The sequence below is a fragment of the Strongylocentrotus purpuratus genome, unplaced genomic scaffold, assembly GCF_000002235.5.
Source record: "Strongylocentrotus purpuratus isolate Spur 01 unplaced genomic scaffold, Spur_5.0 spur5_contig_815, whole genome shotgun sequence".
NCBI lineage: Eukaryota > Metazoa > Echinodermata > Echinoidea > Camarodonta > Strongylocentrotidae > Strongylocentrotus > Strongylocentrotus purpuratus.
The window spans coordinates 160,952-182,263 of record NW_022145519.1 but is presented as its reverse complement, the minus strand read 5'-3'; the positions used below and the strand labels follow the sequence as shown (position 1 = coordinate 182,263).

The 21,312-nt window shown below is 37.3% G+C and overlaps 1 protein-coding gene across 1 annotated transcript; it reads right to left on the bottom strand.

Moving 5' to 3' along the window:
- Positions 1-3,526: 3,526 nt before the first annotated feature.
- On the bottom strand, positions 3,527-9,400 carry LOC105445309. Its single transcript, XM_030978770.1, has 4 exons — positions 9,325-9,400; positions 7,591-7,895; positions 5,379-6,919; positions 3,527-3,903 (listed from the first exon to the last, which is right to left on the bottom strand). Exons 1-4 carry the CDS (start codon positions 9,387-9,389, stop codon positions 3,679-3,681), a joined length of 2,136 nt encoding a protein of 711 aa, XP_030834630.1. The 5' UTR covers positions 9,390-9,400; the 3' UTR covers positions 3,527-3,678.
- Between the last annotated feature and the right edge of the window lie 11,912 nt (positions 9,401-21,312).

Sequence of the window (21,312 nt, the reverse complement as noted above, 5' to 3'; positions counted from 1 at the left end):
TCTAATTAAAATCGAGTTTGCATATACCATTGATTTTGATGCCTCAGAGGCCATCGTTGAGTAGAACTCATCACTCAGCTTCACATGGTCCAGCTTCAGTGATCGAATATTTGGCATGGAGCAGAGACCTCTCGCGTAATGAGACGATGCAGCAGAACCAAGATCTGCTACCACGTGCCTTAGCTTCTCAATCTGGTGATGTCACAGTATAGGTTAAACAGAGTATCTAGTATATAGACGACATGTCTGATTTAAATATGTATAACTGTCACTAATGTAACGGCCAAAAGTAAACTGTTCTGGTAAATACCCTCATGTCACTCGGTGTTAAAGGTCAAGCCCTCGAATGGTTTAAATCATACCTGTCATGCCATTCTCAAGCTGTCTTGATAAACGGCTGCCTTTCAGATTTTGTACCACTTACATGCGGAGTTCCGCAAGGCACTGTGGGCGTGCGCACCATGTTCTCGTTATATTTAACCGGTTCGAAGAATATGCATCACCATACTCTTATCATGTTTATGCTGATTATATTGAAATATATACGTCTGTCAAACCGAATCAGAGCAATGCAGACAGCGCCATCCATAATATTGAGAATTGTGTACAAGATGTCCATAATTGGTTGAACTCACACTCACTCAAATTAAATCTCGCCATATGCGAATTTGTAATGTATGGTTCTAAGACTCAGTTAGAGAAGATTTCCATCACTTCAATTACTCTTGCTGGACATGAAATTACCTTATCCAATGTATGTCGCAACCTTGGTGTGTTTCTCGACTCAAATATGAAAATGTCTACACAAATTCAATATGTCTCAAAATCAGTACGTTATCAGATACGCAATTTAGGTTGTATTCGTTAATATCTTAACCGTAGTGCCACTGAGAAAACTACTCATGTTTTAATCTCATCTCGCTTGGATTTTGGTAATTATGACCTTTTGTTTGGTTCGTCTCACAACTTAATTGCAAAATTACAACAATTACAGAACGCTGCTGCTCGTGTCGTGACCCTTTCTAGTCACATCAAACCAGTCCTCAAATTACTCCATTGGTTGCCCGTAGAAGAACGTGTTGTTTTCAAGATTATTTTGTTATTATTTCACTGTATGCATTGCTCTGCTCCGCAGTACAACATCGGCTTGATCAAGCATTACATTCCCTCTAGACAGCTACGCTCTCAAAACTCTGGCTTGCTCGTTATTCCTAGGGTTAAAACAAAGTGGTGGAGCGAACCTTCACTTATGCTGGGCCTACATTATGGAATATTCTCCCTCAATGGATCAAAAATAGCAGTTCTGGTTCAGTTTTAAAAAACATTCTTAAGAAATATCTATTTAATTTAGCTTATAATTGATTACCATTACCTTTCATGTCTGTAACTTTCCTATTGCACTTTTGTATATATTTAACATGTTTTTCATCTTTTGCACAAGATGCGCCTTGAGCATTTGATTGTCAAGTGGATTTGGCGCCATACAAATATTATGTATTAATATTACAGTGATATAGCTTAAAAAATAGCTTAATTTCTGTTTTAAATGTTACTTATTATATTCCCTTTACTGTACTAATCCTCTGACATGCTAAAAAACCTGAAAAAAGTCTCAAATCACGAAGATATCTATGGTTTTCTTTGAAGGCGTCACTGTGCAACACCCTCTAACAGTGATGAACAGTACATTTTCCTAACCATTTTTGAATTCTCCCAGCCGCTTTTCCATGAAAAAAGGCATAAAACAGGCTATTAAAAATCTGTCAACACTTAAATGTCTGGAATGGTATGCAGAGCCAATTTATTGCTTTGTTACGATTTACGTTCAATTAAAATGTAATTAAATTGTAATAATATAGTTGGGAAAATTAAGGAATCGATCAGATCAGTTTTCCCCAATTTGTATATGACAATGGTCCGTTTTCACTCAAATTTTCGGATTATCTTCAATTGTACATCTAGCAATGAAGTCACTACCTTAGCACCACTATCTCTCACCTGAACAATGTTACCAAGTCCTTTTAATAACATCTACTTAGATTTGTAAAGCAATGGAAAGAGTAAAGGAGGTAAGAGAGATAAAAGATATATATATATATATATATATACACTGTCGCTCATATAGGTGGAATATTTTTGTTTTACACCAATTAATGGAATTATTTTTAAAATAATTTAAAAATAATAGATCTAGATAATAGTATACATTATCAGATAGTATTGAATAATAATTTGACAATGTGTATTTTGCGTGACTGCTAAAGCATGTGTATGCTATTATGCTTATCAACTAGGGGACCTACGCCATTAAGTCATAAATGACAGTGATGAGGATTAATGCCCCACAAAAGGGCACTAATATAGGACATCGAGACGATTTTGATCCTGGGGCCTCACAGTTACGAGGCCATTGCTTTGTCACTGAACCATGACTGTACGCAGCGGGGGCTAGGGTAGGGGGCAGTTTCCAAAAATATAAAAAAACACGGAAAATGCAATAAATGTTCAATAATTTATTGCATTTTACCCCGGTTCTCAACATGAACAAATCCTTTGTGTGCCCATGCCTTGAGCCATAATGCATGGCCGTCCAGAGGATTTTGTAGTTTGTAGGTATGTGTCTTTAAAACGTACTTTTATATCAATCTTTATCATTATGACACCAAAGTTCATTCCATCCAAGGGTATTTATTTTCATATCAGCATTGCTAAACTATTTATAATATTGATATGAGAGTGCTCGTAACTAATGAAAATTAATGATTTCTTTTAAAAAGTGTGAAAATGAAATTACCCCCAAAGTTGAATCGAAGAATGCAAAACTATTTGGGGAGAAAAAAAAATCGTTTCCAATAGAAATCGTGTTTGGTAAACCTTTGATTTTGATGCATCAGAGGCCATCGTTGAGTAGAAATCATCACTCAGCTTACTGCATAACAGCTCCAATGATTTGAGATTCGGCATGGAGCATAAACTTTTAGCGTAATGAGAGGATGCAGTAGAACTCAGACCTGTCTCGTCTTGAATTAGCTCCTCAATCTGGTGATGTGACAGGATAGGTTAAATAGAGTGAAAAGTATTTTCAAGTATAGACGACATTTCTGTCTTGAATATTCTTACTGTCATTAATGTAACATTATCAACCATTTTTTGAAGAGAGTGGGATGGAGCATGGACCTATAACGAAAGGACATTCGTCGTTTTGTTAACGAATTCATTGTGATTGTCTCCGTCAATGTCGTCTCAATAACATTCCGTACATGTTTCTTCACTTTGATCTCATGAGGTCCACCGCCAATAAGCCGGGACAGAATCAAGAAAGTGATTTTAAACATGTTAATATACATGCGCAGAAGATAATATATCGCTTAAATCATGGGAAATCGATGTGCAGTCGTGGGTAATAATCGGAAATTTGACATTGAAATAAAAGAGAAATATAAGCCATGTTATAACATAATTAGAGAGGACTGACTCTCCTTTCCCGAAAGTGTAAGGTCGCCAAAAGTAAATTATTTTTAACCGGGGACCGACTTTTCCAAAAATCGTTGGGTGATGCCTAAATTCCAGCGGGAACCGAGCAGGCTACAATTCGGTCGGTAGCCGCTCTGAGTTGTGACCATAGCTTTAGTAATCAACAAATAGCATGCATCGATAATAAATAATGATAAGTATGATTTAGGATTTATCTAAATTAATATAATAATCATAAACCTTGGACTGTGGAGCTGCAGCAGACATTCCTGTGTAGAAATGTTCATCCAGATGCATGGTTTGAATGGCCAATTTTCGTAAGTTCTGCAATGTGAAGAGACCTACTGCTGCTATAGCAGACGATGGTGCGTTAGTTTCGAAGGACTCGCTGACACCCAATGTTTCACGAATCGAGGAACTTCTTCTTACCTGTACAACAAATGAATTTTAGCGATCGATCTATGAATAATATTTACAAACAAACATACCATGCTAATGGTTTAATTTGCGCAAACAAATTCTTATAGCAAACATTCGTTTGTAAAAGGAAAATAAAAAACAAACCCAGTTATTTTTTTCACCAATAGGCCAGATTCTGACAGCATGTTATATGTAAATAGCATGGACACAAACAAACGTTCTTATCATCACGAATTATGGAAGGTGATATGAACATGACAAATCATGTTTAGACTATCGTTTGTTTTAATCATCTGTAATAAGTATGCTTGAATAGTGAATATATATTGAGGTAGTTATGGAGGGCATATTAAATATATAGACTGACCTACATTTTGTATAGTTCGTCTGGTTGGCTCAGCTTTTTCAGTTTGTTAATGCTGAAAGAGCCGTACATTGTTACCTTTTCCTTTCTTGGTAAGTCCATTAAATTTATGTATTAGATAGCTTAGACAGATACCGAGATGTGATTGGTCCAGAGCTCGTCACGTGATTGCGAGGATCCAAATTGTTTTATTTTCCTGGCCGGGTATTTTACCAGCTGGTGAAATGAATATATTTTTGATCAATGCATGTCGCCCTCTTGAGGATTGTATGTCACCAATTACACACATTACACCATTACCGAGGGACATTTTTTTTTTTTTTTCATGAAATTTTTTCCTCCTTGAAATTATTTTTTCCAAAGTTTTTATTTTTTCCCAAAAAAGCATTTTGGGGGTAAGAATTTTGTTTTTTCCGATTTTTTTCTTCCCAAAAAATTGCTTTTCTGGGCAGGAATTTTTTTTTTCTTCAATTTTTTTTTTTTTTTTTTTTCCATTTTTTTTTTTTTTAAAGGTTTTTTTTCTTTTTTGAATTATCTCGAAATATTATTTTTCAGTCAATTTTTTTTTTTTGCACTTTTTTTAGAAAATTTTGATTGTGCCCCCCCAAAAAAATTAAGCCAAGGCTATCTAATATAACGGTTATTGACTGGCAGGGGGTATTTTCTATTCTTTGGACCTGAAGGGAGTTATATTTTCCCTCGTGACCATAATTTTCCCTCAGCGCTGCGCGCTTTGGGAAAATATAACCACTTGGGAAATATAACTCCTTTCAAGCAGTTCAAATAATGTTATATTACACCCCCTGCCAGTCAATAACTGTATAATATGACGAAGAGGCAAACGGTAACATGATTCTCGTTCTCATGTGAGACTGATTTTTATGCCCACTATAGTACGTATTATAATGACAACATGGCAGTTTTTAATGATTATGGGTCAGAAGGCTGGACAAAATAACAGACGGTATAACGTGTAGTTATTCTTATGTTTGTATAGCCAAATTTGCGTACGTAATTACTGAAAGCTCAACAGATGACGGTATTCCCTCAATATAATACAAATTTACAATAAGCCGAACAAAAAATGAGATAGGTCTGTAATTCTCTCCACGAAACTTACTACCTCCTTCCCTATTGATTCCAGCGTGAAGAGAAATCCGGCGATCACAATTTTAGTTTTTAATGTAAAACTTGTCTCCGCCTTCAACAGGTTCCTGACGGGTTCAATGGCTTCTGAATCATGGCATTCAAATGCACACTGACTGATGAACTCCATTTCATCATCTTTCTTGCATAGGGCTTCCAGGACCGACTTTCCTACGTCACCTCCATGAGCTGCAGTGAAGTACAAAACATATCTAAATTCCCCGCAGTCTTCTAAAAGAGTGTCTGCCAGGATTCTGTTGAATTCTTGACGATCTTCGTAAAACAGCGATGCAAGGTAGAAACTCGCTGTGTACTCTTGCAGTAACTTATGAGGGAAAGAGAATTCTTGGACGAATTGCTTTCGCTGACTTTCTCTGATTTGCAAGGGTGCTGGCCTTATTTCCTTGGTAAGAATCCCAACCTCGCATGCAGTCATTGCAGCCTCTATGCATGAGTCGAGCGCATCTTCATCGAAGATGAACTGTTTAACCAACAGACCTTGAAAGGCGATACAACTAATATCTTTCATACTTTCACTAGCTTTCCTCATGCGGATTCCATAGCCCTCTTCTAATTCATTTGGTTTGGAAAAGTATTGCTCTTGAAGTGAAAAGACAAGACGCTTCAAAAGTTGCGAGAATGTTTCCATTGTCTGAACAATTTCCCGTTCACATGGCGTTTTCCATAGGCTACATAGCATACTGCAGAATATCGGGAAGGGTGCCATGTACTTAGAAACCACTCGGTTTGTGTAAATGAAGTTAATGAGGGTCGAAGCAGAATCAGAATCATTTTTGAAATAGTTTTCGATATATGTTGCCATGTTTTCCTTTGTGAAGCCCTTAACCTTACCAAACGTGTACTTGTCATTAATCGTCATGATGCTCTTGATCTGATCAGCTCCAAAAGGACGGGTTGTGATGACGACTGGGGTATCAATGAATCGTTCTCCTCTTACGATTGATACGATAGCGTCATTGCGATTTGTCTTTTTGATGTCGATTTGTGCCTCGTCCAGTCCGTCCAATAAGATAAGAGCTTTTCTCTGATTTGTCCTGATATATTCATCAACCCGTTTCCCCTTTATTTCTGAATCGTCCGGGAAATGGCCCATGACAGTATCCCCAAAGAATCCGCTCTCTTGAATCTCTCGAAAAGATTCAAGAAAAAGCAGATTGACTTCTTGAAGAATTTTACCCTCAGCCCAATCAAGAGCTATCTTAGCAAACAGCGTCGATTTCCCTACACCAGCTTCCCCAATGAAAGCTAATCGTGTTACAAAACCTTTCGGTGTGTCAGTTTTGATGAATTTAAACAACCCCTCATAATCTATTGGCTCCTCCTTTTCCCCCCGCGATCCTAACATGAGGACAAGACTAACATAGATGTGCTGAAGCCATTTCCATGACTCAGGGTTCAAAGGCGATGTTTTGATCTGACCAAATTTTCTGCGATATCTACTTTTCAGTTTTTCTCGTAACTTCGTTATGTCACTTGGCATCGCCTCATCGTCATCTGAGGAAAAAAAAGAGCATTATGTATAATAATGTAAGTAAAAAAATTAGATACAAATTTGGTTCAAAATCACTGCCGAGGAAGTTGAAAACGTATTGCTGTTTCTGTTCAAACAGGTTCTGCTGATAATAAGTGTTCGGCGAAGGATAAACCTGGCGTACGAACGCATATCCGTTGCTGTTTTTCAGTCGGGTGGGATTCCTCCACGTGTTATAGTAAAATGTATCTGCACAAGATTGCTATGCTGTAATATCATGTCAACCCCTATTTTGTGATTCTCTATGTATTAAATTGTCACCATCAAGTTTATCAGGGGAAAGAATACTTTTTTCGTATCATTTCATAAATAGTATGAAATTTACAGAACAAAAATTAACTTAAATGACACGTAAAAGTACTTTAGCTCAAATGTTTATTATGTGCAACAATTTATTTCACGTTCTCGTATTTTGAGCGTGCATAAGATTGTCTTTTCAACATATCAGAGGATACCAATGCAACACTCATTGAAGTAATTTTTAATGGAAACTGTTTTTGGATGTGGATATACAATGTAGTTTGTAGAGGAAAATTTGACTCAAACCAAGGACATGGTTTTCATATATGATAAGTAATCAAGTTTGCTTTATAATTACTCTCATCTACGTTATTATTTATATAGGGAAGCTTACCGCTGCCGGTGCTTGGGAAACATGTCTCTTCCACCCCTAGTAAGCCCACCTTTTTGAGAGCAGCTCTAAGAACTGGAAGTCGCTTGGATGATTTGACTGTCTCTGCCCAGTTCTGAAGCATCATCACGTTACCATTACTTGTCTTTTTACCTCCAGCCCAATTCGTTTCTAACGCCCGGTTGATATCAGGAATCTGGACTCCCAGCTCAATACCGAGTTTCATTAAATCAACATCAGCTGATATAGCGTTTGCTACTTTGAAGATGACGTCATCGAATCTATGTGTTTGACTTGATGTTTGACCGCTAGAATATAAAAAACGCAGAATTAAACCATTTGTATAATTAAAGTTATACTACACAACTATATTAAAATCGTCTATTCATTGCATACTATGAATTACAAATCATATATATTTCATGTCCCCGGTATGGGGATTGATTATCTAACAGATTTAACATTTTGTTCATCATAATACACCAGTATGTGAGCTAGTAGTATTTTACATGTACGTATTTCAAGACTTCGAAAATACTTATTCTTGTTAGTTGTTGAGTTCAATGAAAAAGAAATATGAAATATTTGAACTAAGTAAAATACATGTACTTTAATGCTTAGTACCTGATCATGATATTATTGTAGCAGACCAGCCAAACATAAAAAGAGCCTCTAGAAAAAGTCTTATGCCATTTTATTGGGAATGCTAAAGGGTTGGCGATTTTTCGGGTAATAAGCGTCCATGGCACACATGGCTATATCGCTCATCCCACTAAATTCCATCAATTCCAATAATTGACCCCCGGCCTTATTAGGGTTAATCTGTTCAAGAAATCAATGCATTAGCTAATACTGAGGTTTAAAGTGATTGAAGATCAAAATGAACCCAGTAGCGAGGGACGTAAATAAATAAAAACTATTACAACAAACTTAAGATCAGAAAAACATAGGTCTACAAAATACTGCCTAATATCACTTTTAATTTTTTTTGTGCTTCGAATTTTTGAAATTACTTAGCAAAAAGTATACTCTTGTAGGAAATTATAATAGCTAAATATGGTCATCCTAAACAAATCCACCTTTGAGCTCTAACTGAAAACCACACTATATGACTTTTTGTTTGTTTTGTGGTGCGATGTCACATATGTTCTTGCATGTTTATATAATATAGCTGTGATTGAATTGAAAGGAGACTGTCGTTTAAGCATTTTACCATTTAACATAGTAAATTCTAGGGCCTATTTTTTTCAATGTTTTCAGTGGACTGATAAAAAGATTCGTTGTATCAGTCTCACCTCCCTGGTTGTATCTTGGAGGTTTGATGTTCATAATTTCTTTCCCGGTCTAAGATGAATAACGAATAACGTCATATTTCCATTTCCACTAATGGAGATGTCGACCACCATTTAGAATTACTACCAACATTTCATTCGCGTGATATTTTATACAAATAATGCACTGCAGTGAGAGCATTAGAAAGAATTACCCAAGGTAATTACACAAGGTACCTTTGGAACAGTCTAGTAGTTATCCAAATTTCGCGTTAGGCAAAATAAATGCATGGTCACGTGTACGCTTTTAACCAATCATTAGATTAGGATCCACGTCATCATTTTATAATAAAGAATAAAAACCTTAACTACTCTCAAAAGTGATAAATAGCCTTGTCAGTCATTGGCATTCTGTGACCAGGGCAAATTTATTAATTATACAAGTATCACAGTGGACTTGTTGTACCTTGTACTTGAAGTGTCATCACTTGGGGGTTCGGTCATCTCTTTGGTTTTCAGCCTCTCTGCCATCGTGAACGGTATCCAGCCTGAGGAGAAATGTCAAAATATAAAAGGAGATACATGTATATGATTAATAATCACAAACATGGGGTCCACCGTATGGCGGTCAAGGTTTTTCTAAGTCATAAGTCCTAAAAATTGACCAGTTCACTACTTCACTAACATATTTAAATGTTATAGACGTTTTTTCTGCATGGGGACCTAGTGACGAGTTTTTCCATTAAGTTAAACCTGTTATTAATAAATGAACTGCTATTGCTACTACTGAACTATGATCCAGTATGCTTAAATTACGTGTTACTATGTCGGGTCAGCCTCGGGCAAGCTTTCAGGTTGTCAAGTAAAACCTTTTTTAAAGAAGTATGCATACAATTTTTTTTTTTTTAGAGATTTGTTAACTCTCATGGCGTCGATCACGACCGTATATGTGACAAACAGTAGAGGTGCTTTTTAACGGCTTATGCCGAAAGGGTGGCAGCGTCGTGTCCAACATCCAACCCCCCCCCCCCCCGGTTGAGCCAAAAGGGTGCGTTGGGAGTGTCGCGTTGACTGGAACGCGGCCATTCGACCAACCCCCCCCCCCCCCGGTTTCGCCGAAAGATTGCGTGGACTAGTCTTCCACATCAGTCGTTTATACAATAGAATTTAAGAAATAGAAATTTAAGTTCGTTTAAATTCAAATAATCAAAATAGAAACAGATTACAAATTCAATAAAACCAGTTTTTACGTAGTCTTGCAGAACAGGCGTTTATAAGAAATTTTGCCATCAAATTTTGGGGGCTTCCAACACTTTAAGAGGGGCTTTAGGCTAATTGAATTATGTTATTATAGTGAAAAAGGAATACATTTTGAAAATTATTGTATTGTTTTGATATTGAAGAAAAATTGAACAAAATTACGGAAAAGCAAAAAGAATAATGTGTGGGCGGGTGCGTGTGTAGTTTACACAAACACATCAAGCAAACAATCAGTGATTCCAGACGTCCCTTTTGACATTCTTTTCAATATGGAAAATCCTACAAGACTCATTATTATATTTTAGTCTGTCAATGACAATGTGGGCAATAACTTTCTTGACTTGTAGCGGGAGTGTGAATCAACTTAAGATTGTGAAAAAGGGTTGTGTTTAGGGAACTTTTTGTATGTGTGTAGTGTCTTTCCTTTCTTCTTTGTTGTACATAAAGTACATAAAGGATTTGCGTTTACTTAATATGGACCCTGAACTTTTCAACACAAAAGAGAGAGAGAGAGAGAGAGAGAGAGAGACGGATGAGTGACTTTGTCTGGAAACCACACAAATTTGTGCCCAATAGCTTGGGTAAACGAAGAAAGAAAAACACATTTGAAAGGAAAATTATGAAAGGAAACGTACCTTGATTGAAATCATTTGTAATGATATTCACGCTGGTAGGTTTTACATGAAAGAAATTTAGATCACTGATTGTAACCTATAAAGCATGGGTCCTTGAAAGCTCAAAAACAAGTTTGTCGAATGGATTCTAAAGAGTAAAATTACAATGGAAAACTGTAAGCATATCCACATGTTGGGTTTCCTTCATTCCGCTTTGATAAAAACATTTCTGACTAAAATAATATACGAGAAAACATAGACAGACATAACAGAAGTGAAAATGGAAACAATATTTTGGATTCCGTTTATTATACTTTACCTGATATCCTCATTCTCATTTCAGGTCCACCATCCTTTACAAGACTCAGATTACAGATGTACAGTATATATCTATTATAATGTAATTCATTAAACAGTGAAAGCCCTAAATCGTAAATGCCGAACTACATTAATGCCATTTAGCTCTAGTTACTTGAACCTAAGATGTCTTTTTATAGTTAAGCTGGTGTTGAATACATTGAGAAAAATATGCATTTTACAGAAACTATTCCGTTTGTAAAAGTTATTTACCTTTCAGCGGGTTCACTTAATTTGAATAATCGTAATAATAGTAGCAGCAGATAGATATATGCAATGTTCCACTTTAGTATATATGAATATCAGAACTGGATAAAAGTTAATCTAGGACTATATATCAGGTACAAGTTGAAAAACACACGGATCCGTATTACAATACTTCAAATGATCACATTAAACTCCTCCGTCCCCGGTACGAAATATTACAGATATGTGTATATATTATTTAGGCCTATTTTATACTCCTAAGCCGATGATGTTGTCAATGTGCATTTCAAATTGATTCGAACACATTTCAATGAGAGAAATCTCCCTAGAAGACTAGCCAAAATTTTCCTACGACTTTTTAGGGAGATGTTAGTTGGTCAAGCATTTATGTCCGTGTCAGGGTCGCTTTTTGTCTTAGCCTACAAACTGACCCTGAGCGGTCCCAGGTTTGAAACTAGGTTGGTGCCAAAAACCCCAAGGATGCAAAGCACTCACGCACCGATACAAAAAAAAATCTGCTGCTAAAATGCTCAATACAGAAGGTGAAAAAAACATTCTATAATATTGCTCAGCTTCTGGTAGCAAAGGGATTGAAATACTCATTATAAAAGGATCGACAAAATTTCGATAGGAATAGAAAAGACACTTTGAATGAAACGATTTGTCATGCTGGTCACGCACACCAGTTTTACACACACACAAAAAAGAAACCTAGAGAGCGTGGGTGTTATCGCCTGTCATTGGAACAGATTCTAAAGACTAAAATTTCAATGGAAACTGGGGTATTGTGAAACCCATGCATTACCAAATTTGGGCATGTTTCTTCGTTCTGCTTTGATGCAAACATGGCTTGGTAAAAGAAGAGTATACAAAAAGAATCCGACATTCCTAACAGAACTGAAAAGTGATTCTAATAACTAGTCTCCTGTTAACGACACTTTATATTAAAAAAAAGGAAGGAGATGAACGAATGGTCGCGTACGAATCAACGCGACGCTACCCATCCTTTTCTGCATAAGCCGTTTTAACTTATGCTGTATATCAGGGCCCCGTCTTATAAAGATTTGCGATTGTTTCGGATCAATCGTAAGTCCTCTTATCAATCGCAAGTTTGCCCTATCTTTTATGTAGATAGTTGCAATTTATATCACTTGCAATTAAGTTGCGATTAATCACAACTCTTCATAAGACGGAGCACAGGTTAGGCCTTATTTCATCACCTCCAATTTTAATCAGTATTTTGTTTCGTTATGTTTAATAATATTTGGCTACTGTTGTAAATGTATTATGAAGTACACGGCTCTCTTGTATACAAGTAGTTGTATGTACTGATGAGACTCTTTTGTATATGGAACACAGAATAAATTAACGAATGAACGAATAAATAGATATATTTCTATATGTCTATCAACAGTATTCAATGTCAATACTCCACTCTAACTTGTTCGACTTTTACTGAACCTTTAGTACCTAAACAAGAACTTCAATTGCAAAATGAACATTACAAGTCAACTCGACGCCCCCGGAAGCTGGGAATTCAGGTATCATGCATCATCATGGAACGATGGGCTCAAACGTTCATGCAAATCATGCCAATTTCTCAACGTTGCCCAAAAGCTCAAATTGTTCTTTAACGACAAGAGATCACATATCATCATCATCATCATCATCAACAACAAGTCTTCAAGAGAAAGTTATAGGTTCATGACATTTCATTTCGACTATCCTAAACCTAAGTCACACTAGGCGTACGACTGGTTGCCGACTTCTGACAAAAAAAAAAAACGACAACCAATGACAACCAATTTGTGAGAACTTGCAGCGGGTGGTCAGTTGCCGAATGTCATACAAAAAATGTCAGATCGTCAAATGTTTTAGACCACTCATAGAGATATGGGGAATGGTTGGCAATGAAATGTTAAAAAATGATCAAAGATCAATTGCCGATGTTCTTACGACAGTCGGCAAGCTTTATAATGGGGGAGATAAATGATCATTTGCGCAATCATGCATAAGAAGATTACATTTCTTGCTCATTATTAGCACTTGTATTTGTTTAGGTTTAGTGTGACTTCATTCGTATATTTCACTCTATGAGGCTTCTTAACTTTTCTTTTAAAATCAATAACTTAGTTCCATTGAAGCTGATTATAATGATTTGATGATAAACGTGAAAACCAAGACACAATAGAGATAGGGAAGCTGGGAAACGGTTAAAAAGGGAATCTAAAAAATTATGGTGAACTTGCGTGCAAATAACAGAGATATTGCAGTTGGCAATAGAAGATGAAGGGAAATAAAAGTTATAGTGAAATAAGGGGAGGAGGGAAAAAAAATGTTTTTAAAAAATTAAAACAGAGTTCATCCATTGTTATCTTTTTACAAGTGGCTACCTTGAACGAGCAAAGAGTAATTATGTGATTGTACTGAATCCGGGCCATAAACTACAATTACAATGATGATGATGATGATGATGATTCTCAGTTTTGATAATGCCCAACATTTATTGTAACCAAATCTCGGAGGTATTTTAAAACCCTACTGCACTAGTTTGGCCAGGAGGGATTATACCTCCCTGCATGGTCACTGACAGGTGGTTATCTCATCAAATCAGCTCTCAATAAACATAAGAAAAAGAGGATAATGGGTAACAATGGTCACCGATTAGGCATTGTTCGCTATATAGAGGGCGCAAGTAGCTATAAGTAGCTACAAGCAGGGGCGTAGACAACGGGGGGGGGGGGGGGGGGGGGGATGAGGGGGATGCATCCCCCACCTCACAAGGTGGGGGGGATGGCATGTACAATCATCCCCCCCAGGTTTTGGGGAATGATATTTGCTTACTTAATAAGTTATAATGATGATAATAATAGTAATAATAATAATGATAACAATTATAATATTAATAATAATAATAATTATGATGATGATAATAATAATCCTCATCATTATTGTAATTGTGTTTATTGTTATTAGCCGCATTCACAAGGTGAAAGCCAATTCAGACGGTAAGAAAAAGAAAATCTTACAAGTATTTTGTGGTTATCTTGTGGTTTGGAAACCACAAGATAACCACAAGATTAAACAGGCGCGGATCTACGGGGGAGATTTAGGGGGTTTAAACCCCCCTTGGGCGGCCCAAAAAACAAACAAAAAAAAAAGGGAAAAAAAAGAAAAAAAAAAAAGAAAGAAAGAAAAAAGAACGCACGCTGGAGAGAAACCCTTTCAAGTGCAAATATTGTGAGAAGATATTCAACTCATCTGGTAACTTAACCAAACACATGATAACTCTGGATATAACTGTGTATTTAACTGTTACTTGATTTAAAAAGACGTTATCATGCACTGCTTTTTATGGTCTCCATTGTGTTAATAGATGCCAGGAAAACATCACTTACGGGGTTCAAATAAACACCCCCCAAAAAAATCGGCTCGCCGCTTCGCGGCTCGTGGACGATGCTCCGCATCGTCATTATTTTGGTCACCCCCCCCTTAGCAAAAAGCTAGATCCGTCCCTGAGTCATCCCCCCCAGGTGTACAAACCTGTCTACGCCACTGGCTACAAGTAGGGCAGTGGGGCTTTAAGTGGATGGACTTTTTTTTTCATATAACAGACATAGTCCGGCAGCCAAATGCAAATTATTGGCCTAACCTTGTTTTAGGGTCTATAGTTTTTTTTTCAATGGATTTTGATTGCCTAGACCTTCTATTTCAAGAATCCGATTGCTGACACTCTGTCAGCCTTGAGCAATTTAAGATATATGACGTCATACAAAATGGCCGCCAAAGTACATGATTTTCCTTTAAAAATGAATAATAAATATATAATAAGGATTTTTTCTACAATTTTTGGCAGCCAAATGTCTGTATCTCTCTAGGACCATCACTAACAAAATGTTTTGTGATGTTGCATGGCCATAGATGACCAGCTTATTTGCATATTTTGAAATAGCGCCCTCTATAAACATATTAATTTGAATAAAATATATGTGCCAGCCAAATGCCAATTTCTTAAATCTATGTCACGTTGAAATCATATTAAATGCTTTATGGGGGCAACAATTGCAGTTGTGCTGCATAATCTTTCATCGTGTTTGGTACAAATTTAGATAGGGTAGGTATGGGGAATGGAAGACCCTTAAGCACATTTGCATAATTTACATAAACATGAACAATGTTACACATACAGACATTTTTGTATTCTCTTTAGTATTTTTTCTCTTTATTTTGTAACGAAATTGTGGTCATGATGTAACTGATTAATAAGATAACAATGATTAATGACGTCATCACCAAAGGTCTCTCATTACCTACATGTGTAGGTAATAAGGGACAGTTACAAATCAAGACATTTTAAATACAATTTGAATAAAAATGGGATTGTTATAGTTAGTTCAAACATTTTTTGAAAGAGATATATGGAGCCAATGAACTTACTGAAATTTTGAAACGATTTTAAAACAATGTGGCCCAAAATATTTCTGTAGTTTTTGTTTACAGTGATAAAGGTGTTCTCAATTATGTTAAAATACTTTCAGAATAATGTTCTGGCAATATGACTTTTACATTGATCAAACTCACAGCATAGAAAAAACTTCTTAAAATTGAATGCATTCAAATTAGAATGGTGACACGTACGACCAAATATGTTTCATGATAGTGCCTTTCAACATGAAATGGACAACTGGGGAGAAGTAGGCCCCCATCTTGGACCTGGTGTCCCCAATTACCTACACACATTTCTGATCAGACACCATTCATAATGTGAATTGCAACACCCATTCACAACATACAATGGCCATAAGCTTACTGTGATGGTTGGCACATTTCATAAACTTCCTTTTAAAACTAATTTTTAAGAGCCACCCCTAAATATCTGCATACACCACAACATTCAGTGAAAATTGTGTTTTTATATCAGAGCAAATTTTTACGATCAAAGTCTTCGAAATGAATTGGATATATGCAGAAGTGTTGTTTAAGGCCACATATGTCGCTATATCAATATTGGAGCCAACACGGACAGACAGTGATGGGTTCAAGCTTGGTGGTCTCCAATTCCCTACACCTACCCTACATATGTCAAGAAAAAAAATGGCTATGAAAGAATTAATTTTTCATCAAATCGGTGAGAAGTGGTTTTACGGCACACATTATTATTCAATTGATAGGCTTTATTTAGACCAGCATTGCTCCAACGTCAGTGAATGTGGATAAAGCAATTGACATCTATACTAGACAGATGCATGAATTTCAAAAGATATTACCTGGTGGATTCTATGACACAATTTCCAAGAAAGTTCAAACCATGGCTGCCATGAAGAAGTAAATGTTGGGATACGAAAATCTATGAAAAGTTGATCTACTCCAGAGTAATAGGACTGCAGACAAGTTCAAGAGAGGTCAATATTAAGGACATTCTGTCATAAGAGCTTTCACCAGTCCCAACAGCACTTTTGATGATTCTGGAAACGAGCACTCCCATGTCAAAGACGGACTTATAGAATTTGACAAAAGTTGAGATGTCAGCCAGGCATGAGACACTGGAACAACCTTGTACAGTCATTGATGGTTGTGCTCTGCTGTGGATGAAAATCTGATGATTTTTGCTTGGTGTTTGACAGATCCGGGAGTATCTAGAGGTCATAACGGGTCGAGAGTCTTCCAACTGAGTCCCGCGTCACTGCTGCCCTCCAAGAAACTATCTCTTACTATTCGTCGTCGTCGTCGTTGTCATATAGATCATGGCTCACCATTGTGACCCGTTTGATGAGACCTTTTGATCGGCATCTGTCTCCTGCAATCCGGTAGAGTGTCTTTAGTATTTAGAGGGTGGCTAGTGATTTCCCGAAGGTCGTCAGTCCATCTGAGCTTGAGTCTTCCTTTGTTACGTGTTCCTTCAAAGGTACCTTGAATGATAATTTGTCAAGGTTGTCTCCTGATCTTCTGCTAACGTGACCAAACTATTGTAGCTTGTACCGTCAATCCTGGTAGCAAGTGGCGGTTGATCTCCGATGATGGACATTAATTGTGTCCATTGGTGTTGTAATCTCTTCATGATATCCCAAGTAGCTTCCTCCAACACCACATTTCAAAGGCAGATATTGCCGAGCTTCCACCCTCCTTGACAATCATTGACCCAAGAACATTATATAAACTTGTCCACTTGATCAACTTCTTCTCCATCAACCACCATGCTCTGTTGCATGTAGTTAATTTCCACCAATCATGATCTAGGTCTTTTTCCCATTGAGGTAGGGTCCAAATTATTCACTTGCATCCTTCACTCTTTTTTAAAGAGTTCTAGTAGTTCTTCTGATGTTCTTGTTATAAGTGTTGTCAGTGGCATACTGAGCAAAAATACTTAGAGGGGCAGAAAAACAATCTGCATCACCACCACTCATACATGTTACATGCAGGCCCCGCAGAACTTTTTTAAAATCGGGGTGGGGGGGGGGGGGGGAGGGTGAAGTATTTACGATCAGGAAGAGAGGAGCGCAAATTGGCGTGGTGTTCAAGGGGCACAGCCCCTGGAAGCTCAAGGATTTCAGGCATTTATTAACTGTAAGATGAACATATTTTGATACCTCATTTCACCTCGGGTCACTTTCTTTCTTTCTTTCTAGTTCTCTTCAACATACTTTATACAAAAAGTGAGGGGGCTCGAGTCCCCTGAGCCCCGCTGTTCTGCGGACCCTGACATGTAGGCTTTTAAATAAGCATATTTTTTGCTTGACTGTGAATTTAGGATTTGTCATTTTCCAACATACGCTTAACAAATAATAATTTACTAAAAAGTGAGAAAAAACCCAGGAAAATCATGTCATTTCAGCAACATTTGTAAATTACTGGTATCGAATATATAGAAAAAACAGTTTGAATTTTGTTTGGGGGTTTAACTGTCCCCAACCCCCCCCCCCCAACCCTTCCCTATCAATACGCCAGAGAGTGTTGTATTGTCGGCGTATCTTAGGTTGGTGATCGTTCGTCCACCAACAGAAACCTGACCATAAAATGCCTTTCTCATAATGAATACAGCATAGATGGTGATAGGATGCAGCCTTGACGGACAACTTGACCAATAGTGAACCTTTCGGTGTAGCCATTCTCTGTTCTTACTGTTGCTTCTAGGTATTGGTAGAGCGACTGGATGAGTTGAATTATATATGCTGGAAAGCCCATCCAGCTCATAATCTTCCATAGGCGTTAATGTTGTACGCAGTCAAAAGCTTTGGAAAGATCAATAAAGCTAGGGAGAGAAGTTGTTGAAACGTGTCTCTAGTGTTGCTAACTTCACTATCTTTTCATGACAACAAACTACAGTTGATCGACATCGTAATTATATGCGCGAGTCTGCAGGATGATTGGGTGCTCAGAAATAGGCAAAAGCACAAGCAGGCCTTTACCGTCAAGATGAGGTTCCTGTTGAAGTGATTCCAGGCAGTGATGTCATGGCAAGGAAAGGTCTGTCCACAACATAGTTATGATGAAGCAGGCAACATCGAAGTACAGCAAGCGATTTGAATTGATGCTAATGAGAAGATGTATGTTAGGGTCCTAGTGGATGACACAGACGTCTACGTACTACTTTTGCATAGTACGGTTATCATTATCTACATGACGGACTTATAAAACGCCAATGACCATGGAGACGCCCCTTCACAAATTGAACTGTTATTGATGTTCCTGCTAATGTAGACAAGTTAGGAGATATCATTCCATCGATGTTGGCAGGACATGCGTTGACGGGATGCGACACTCTTGGGGCATACTTTGGCATTGGATATCATAGGGTACAATGCTGAAAGTGATGAAGCAGAAGATTCGACTCCCTTAGGACTCAGTTGGCAATGTTGATGCAGCATGGTCATATGTCATCACTCAACCTACTCAATGCTTTGCTTCATGTTATGGACAGTCAACAACCAACTGAATGTCAGAGGCTCGTATCAACGTGTGGCTATCAAGGGTCCGAAGACTAGGAGCTCCAAATACCCCCAAACCTTGCCTCACTACCTCAAACTACCTCAAGCGTTTGTAGAAAATGTTATTAAAAGAGAGCTCATTTGCAAACATGCGTGTGGAAGCACGCATTACAGTCACGACCTCACTTTGCAGAATTAAGTGTTAAATGACACCCTCTTCCGCATGGAATATTTTAGGGCTCCCAACACTTTAGAGGGCTTTTAAACAAATTTCAAGATTTTGAAGCAAACTTATAAACGGATATAGTCCTGTATCGTATCGGTAGTTCGTAATTTGTAGGTTAATTTAAAAGAATCTAGTACCTTAGAATACAAATCTAGTTTCTTAACGCTGTCACTGAAAATGGGCATTTATCACCATATGCCACCTCATATCTATGGGACAGAGAGCATAAAATTCAACCATGTTTTCTTCGAGTATAAAATTACAAAATAAAAATAAATGTGCAGCACAATTTTTACTCACTGTATCCAGTGCATCTGACTCATGACATATGATAATCTCATGTTAGAAATTGGTATTTGGCCATCATTTTGAACTATTCAAGTTAATGTGTCTATAGAGGGCGCCATTCCGAATTATGCAAATTTGCATATCATTTGTGATCATACAGCATCGCAATTTTTATTTAGTGATGATTCTAGAAAAAAAATTAAGATATTTGACTGCCATTTAATGTAGTAAAATGCTGTTAAAACTTTTTATATCATTAATTTGGGTTAAAAAGGGGATTTTGGCGGCCATTTTGTATGACGTCACATATCTCAAATTGCTCAATGCTGACAGAGTGTCAGCAATCGAATTCTTCAAATTGATGGTCTAAGGAACTATAATCCGAAGAAAAAAAAACTATAGACCCTAAAACAAGGTATATCGAGATGGCTGCCGGACTAACAGTAGCAAATTCAAAATGTTTATCAATGATCAAATAATACTTCCGGATTTACATTTGGTCATTTTACTATGCTGCTGCAGCAGTAGAAAAAGTTTACATTATGGAAGGAAATTAGATCGAGAAACATTCTCTTTTCTTACTCTCGACCTGTCGATGTCGGGAGTTCTCTATTACGATTGGCTTATATTAGATGGCTATTGCTTGGATCAACAAAGTTAAGAAGTAACGAGTCAATTATGTTATACTCACTGTTTACTTAGATCCTGCAATATGCGAAATAAATCGTGAAATGAGGCCACGAGTCCTCTCCTCAGAAATATTTATCCAGTTGTAGTCGAGCTAAAAGGATTCTTATAACATCTTGCACAGGTGAAATAAAAGTAGCAGGTAACGAGTAGCATGAGAGATCTATCATCTGGAACGTTTCATAAAGAAACAAAATGGCGTTTATAATGTATCTTTCGCAAGATAAGAGAAGAGTTTGTCCCTGTGTCGTGAATCCGATATTGAAACGATACCGAAAATTGCAGTGTGTGAAATCTAGAAATCGGTCTTTTGCAAATACCATTTGACTGTACAAAATATGTCCTTCGTTCCGTCAGATTATCATGTAGCAATGCCGAATAAGCCGTTTCAAATGAAAAGCAGAGGCTGTGTGAGTCTGTATTTCACAGTCTGGTGACATTGAGCAGTTACCTGGTGCACGTCAGATGGGGCGTGTGGTCCAAAACGAAACTATATTATACACATAACATGAGCCAAGTTATTCATATCTCTCGCTTAGTGAGTCGGTTCCTGGTGGGCATTGTGATGCAAATCAAACACGTCATAAAGTACTGTTGTCTGTAAAATACGTATTTTTTACAGTTCTGTGATTCCGCCTAGCAAGTGGAAAATCTTAGTCTCTCCCGAGACAGATTTGTTTATTTCTTTGGGGAGGGGGGGGGGGGGGGGGGGAGGCACTCCAATATGTGTCAACTGCCATCGCCTTTGAATACTTTTTCCATAATTCAGTAATTGAAATCTGGTTTATTAGCAAATCTGATAATTCCAAATCTTCGGTATGCAAATGTAACCATGTTATTTTCTATTTTGTTAAAGGGAAAACCTGTATTGGTAAAATTGCGGTCCAAAG

Bases quoted from the DNA above. Each gene is read 5' to 3' on its own strand.
- LOC105445309 (XM_030978770.1), bottom strand. From the start codon at position 9,389: ATGGCAGAGAGGCTGAAAACCAAAGAGATGACCGAACCCCCAAGTGAT. The intron at 7,896-9,324 runs GTACAACAAGTC...TTTATATTCTAG, and splicing joins GATGACACTTCAAGTACAAG to CGGTCAAACATCAAGTCAAA. The intron at 3,904-5,378 runs GTAAGTTTCGTG...TTTGTTGTACAG, and splicing joins AATCAATAGGGAAGGAGGTA to GTAAGAAGAAGTTCCTCGAT.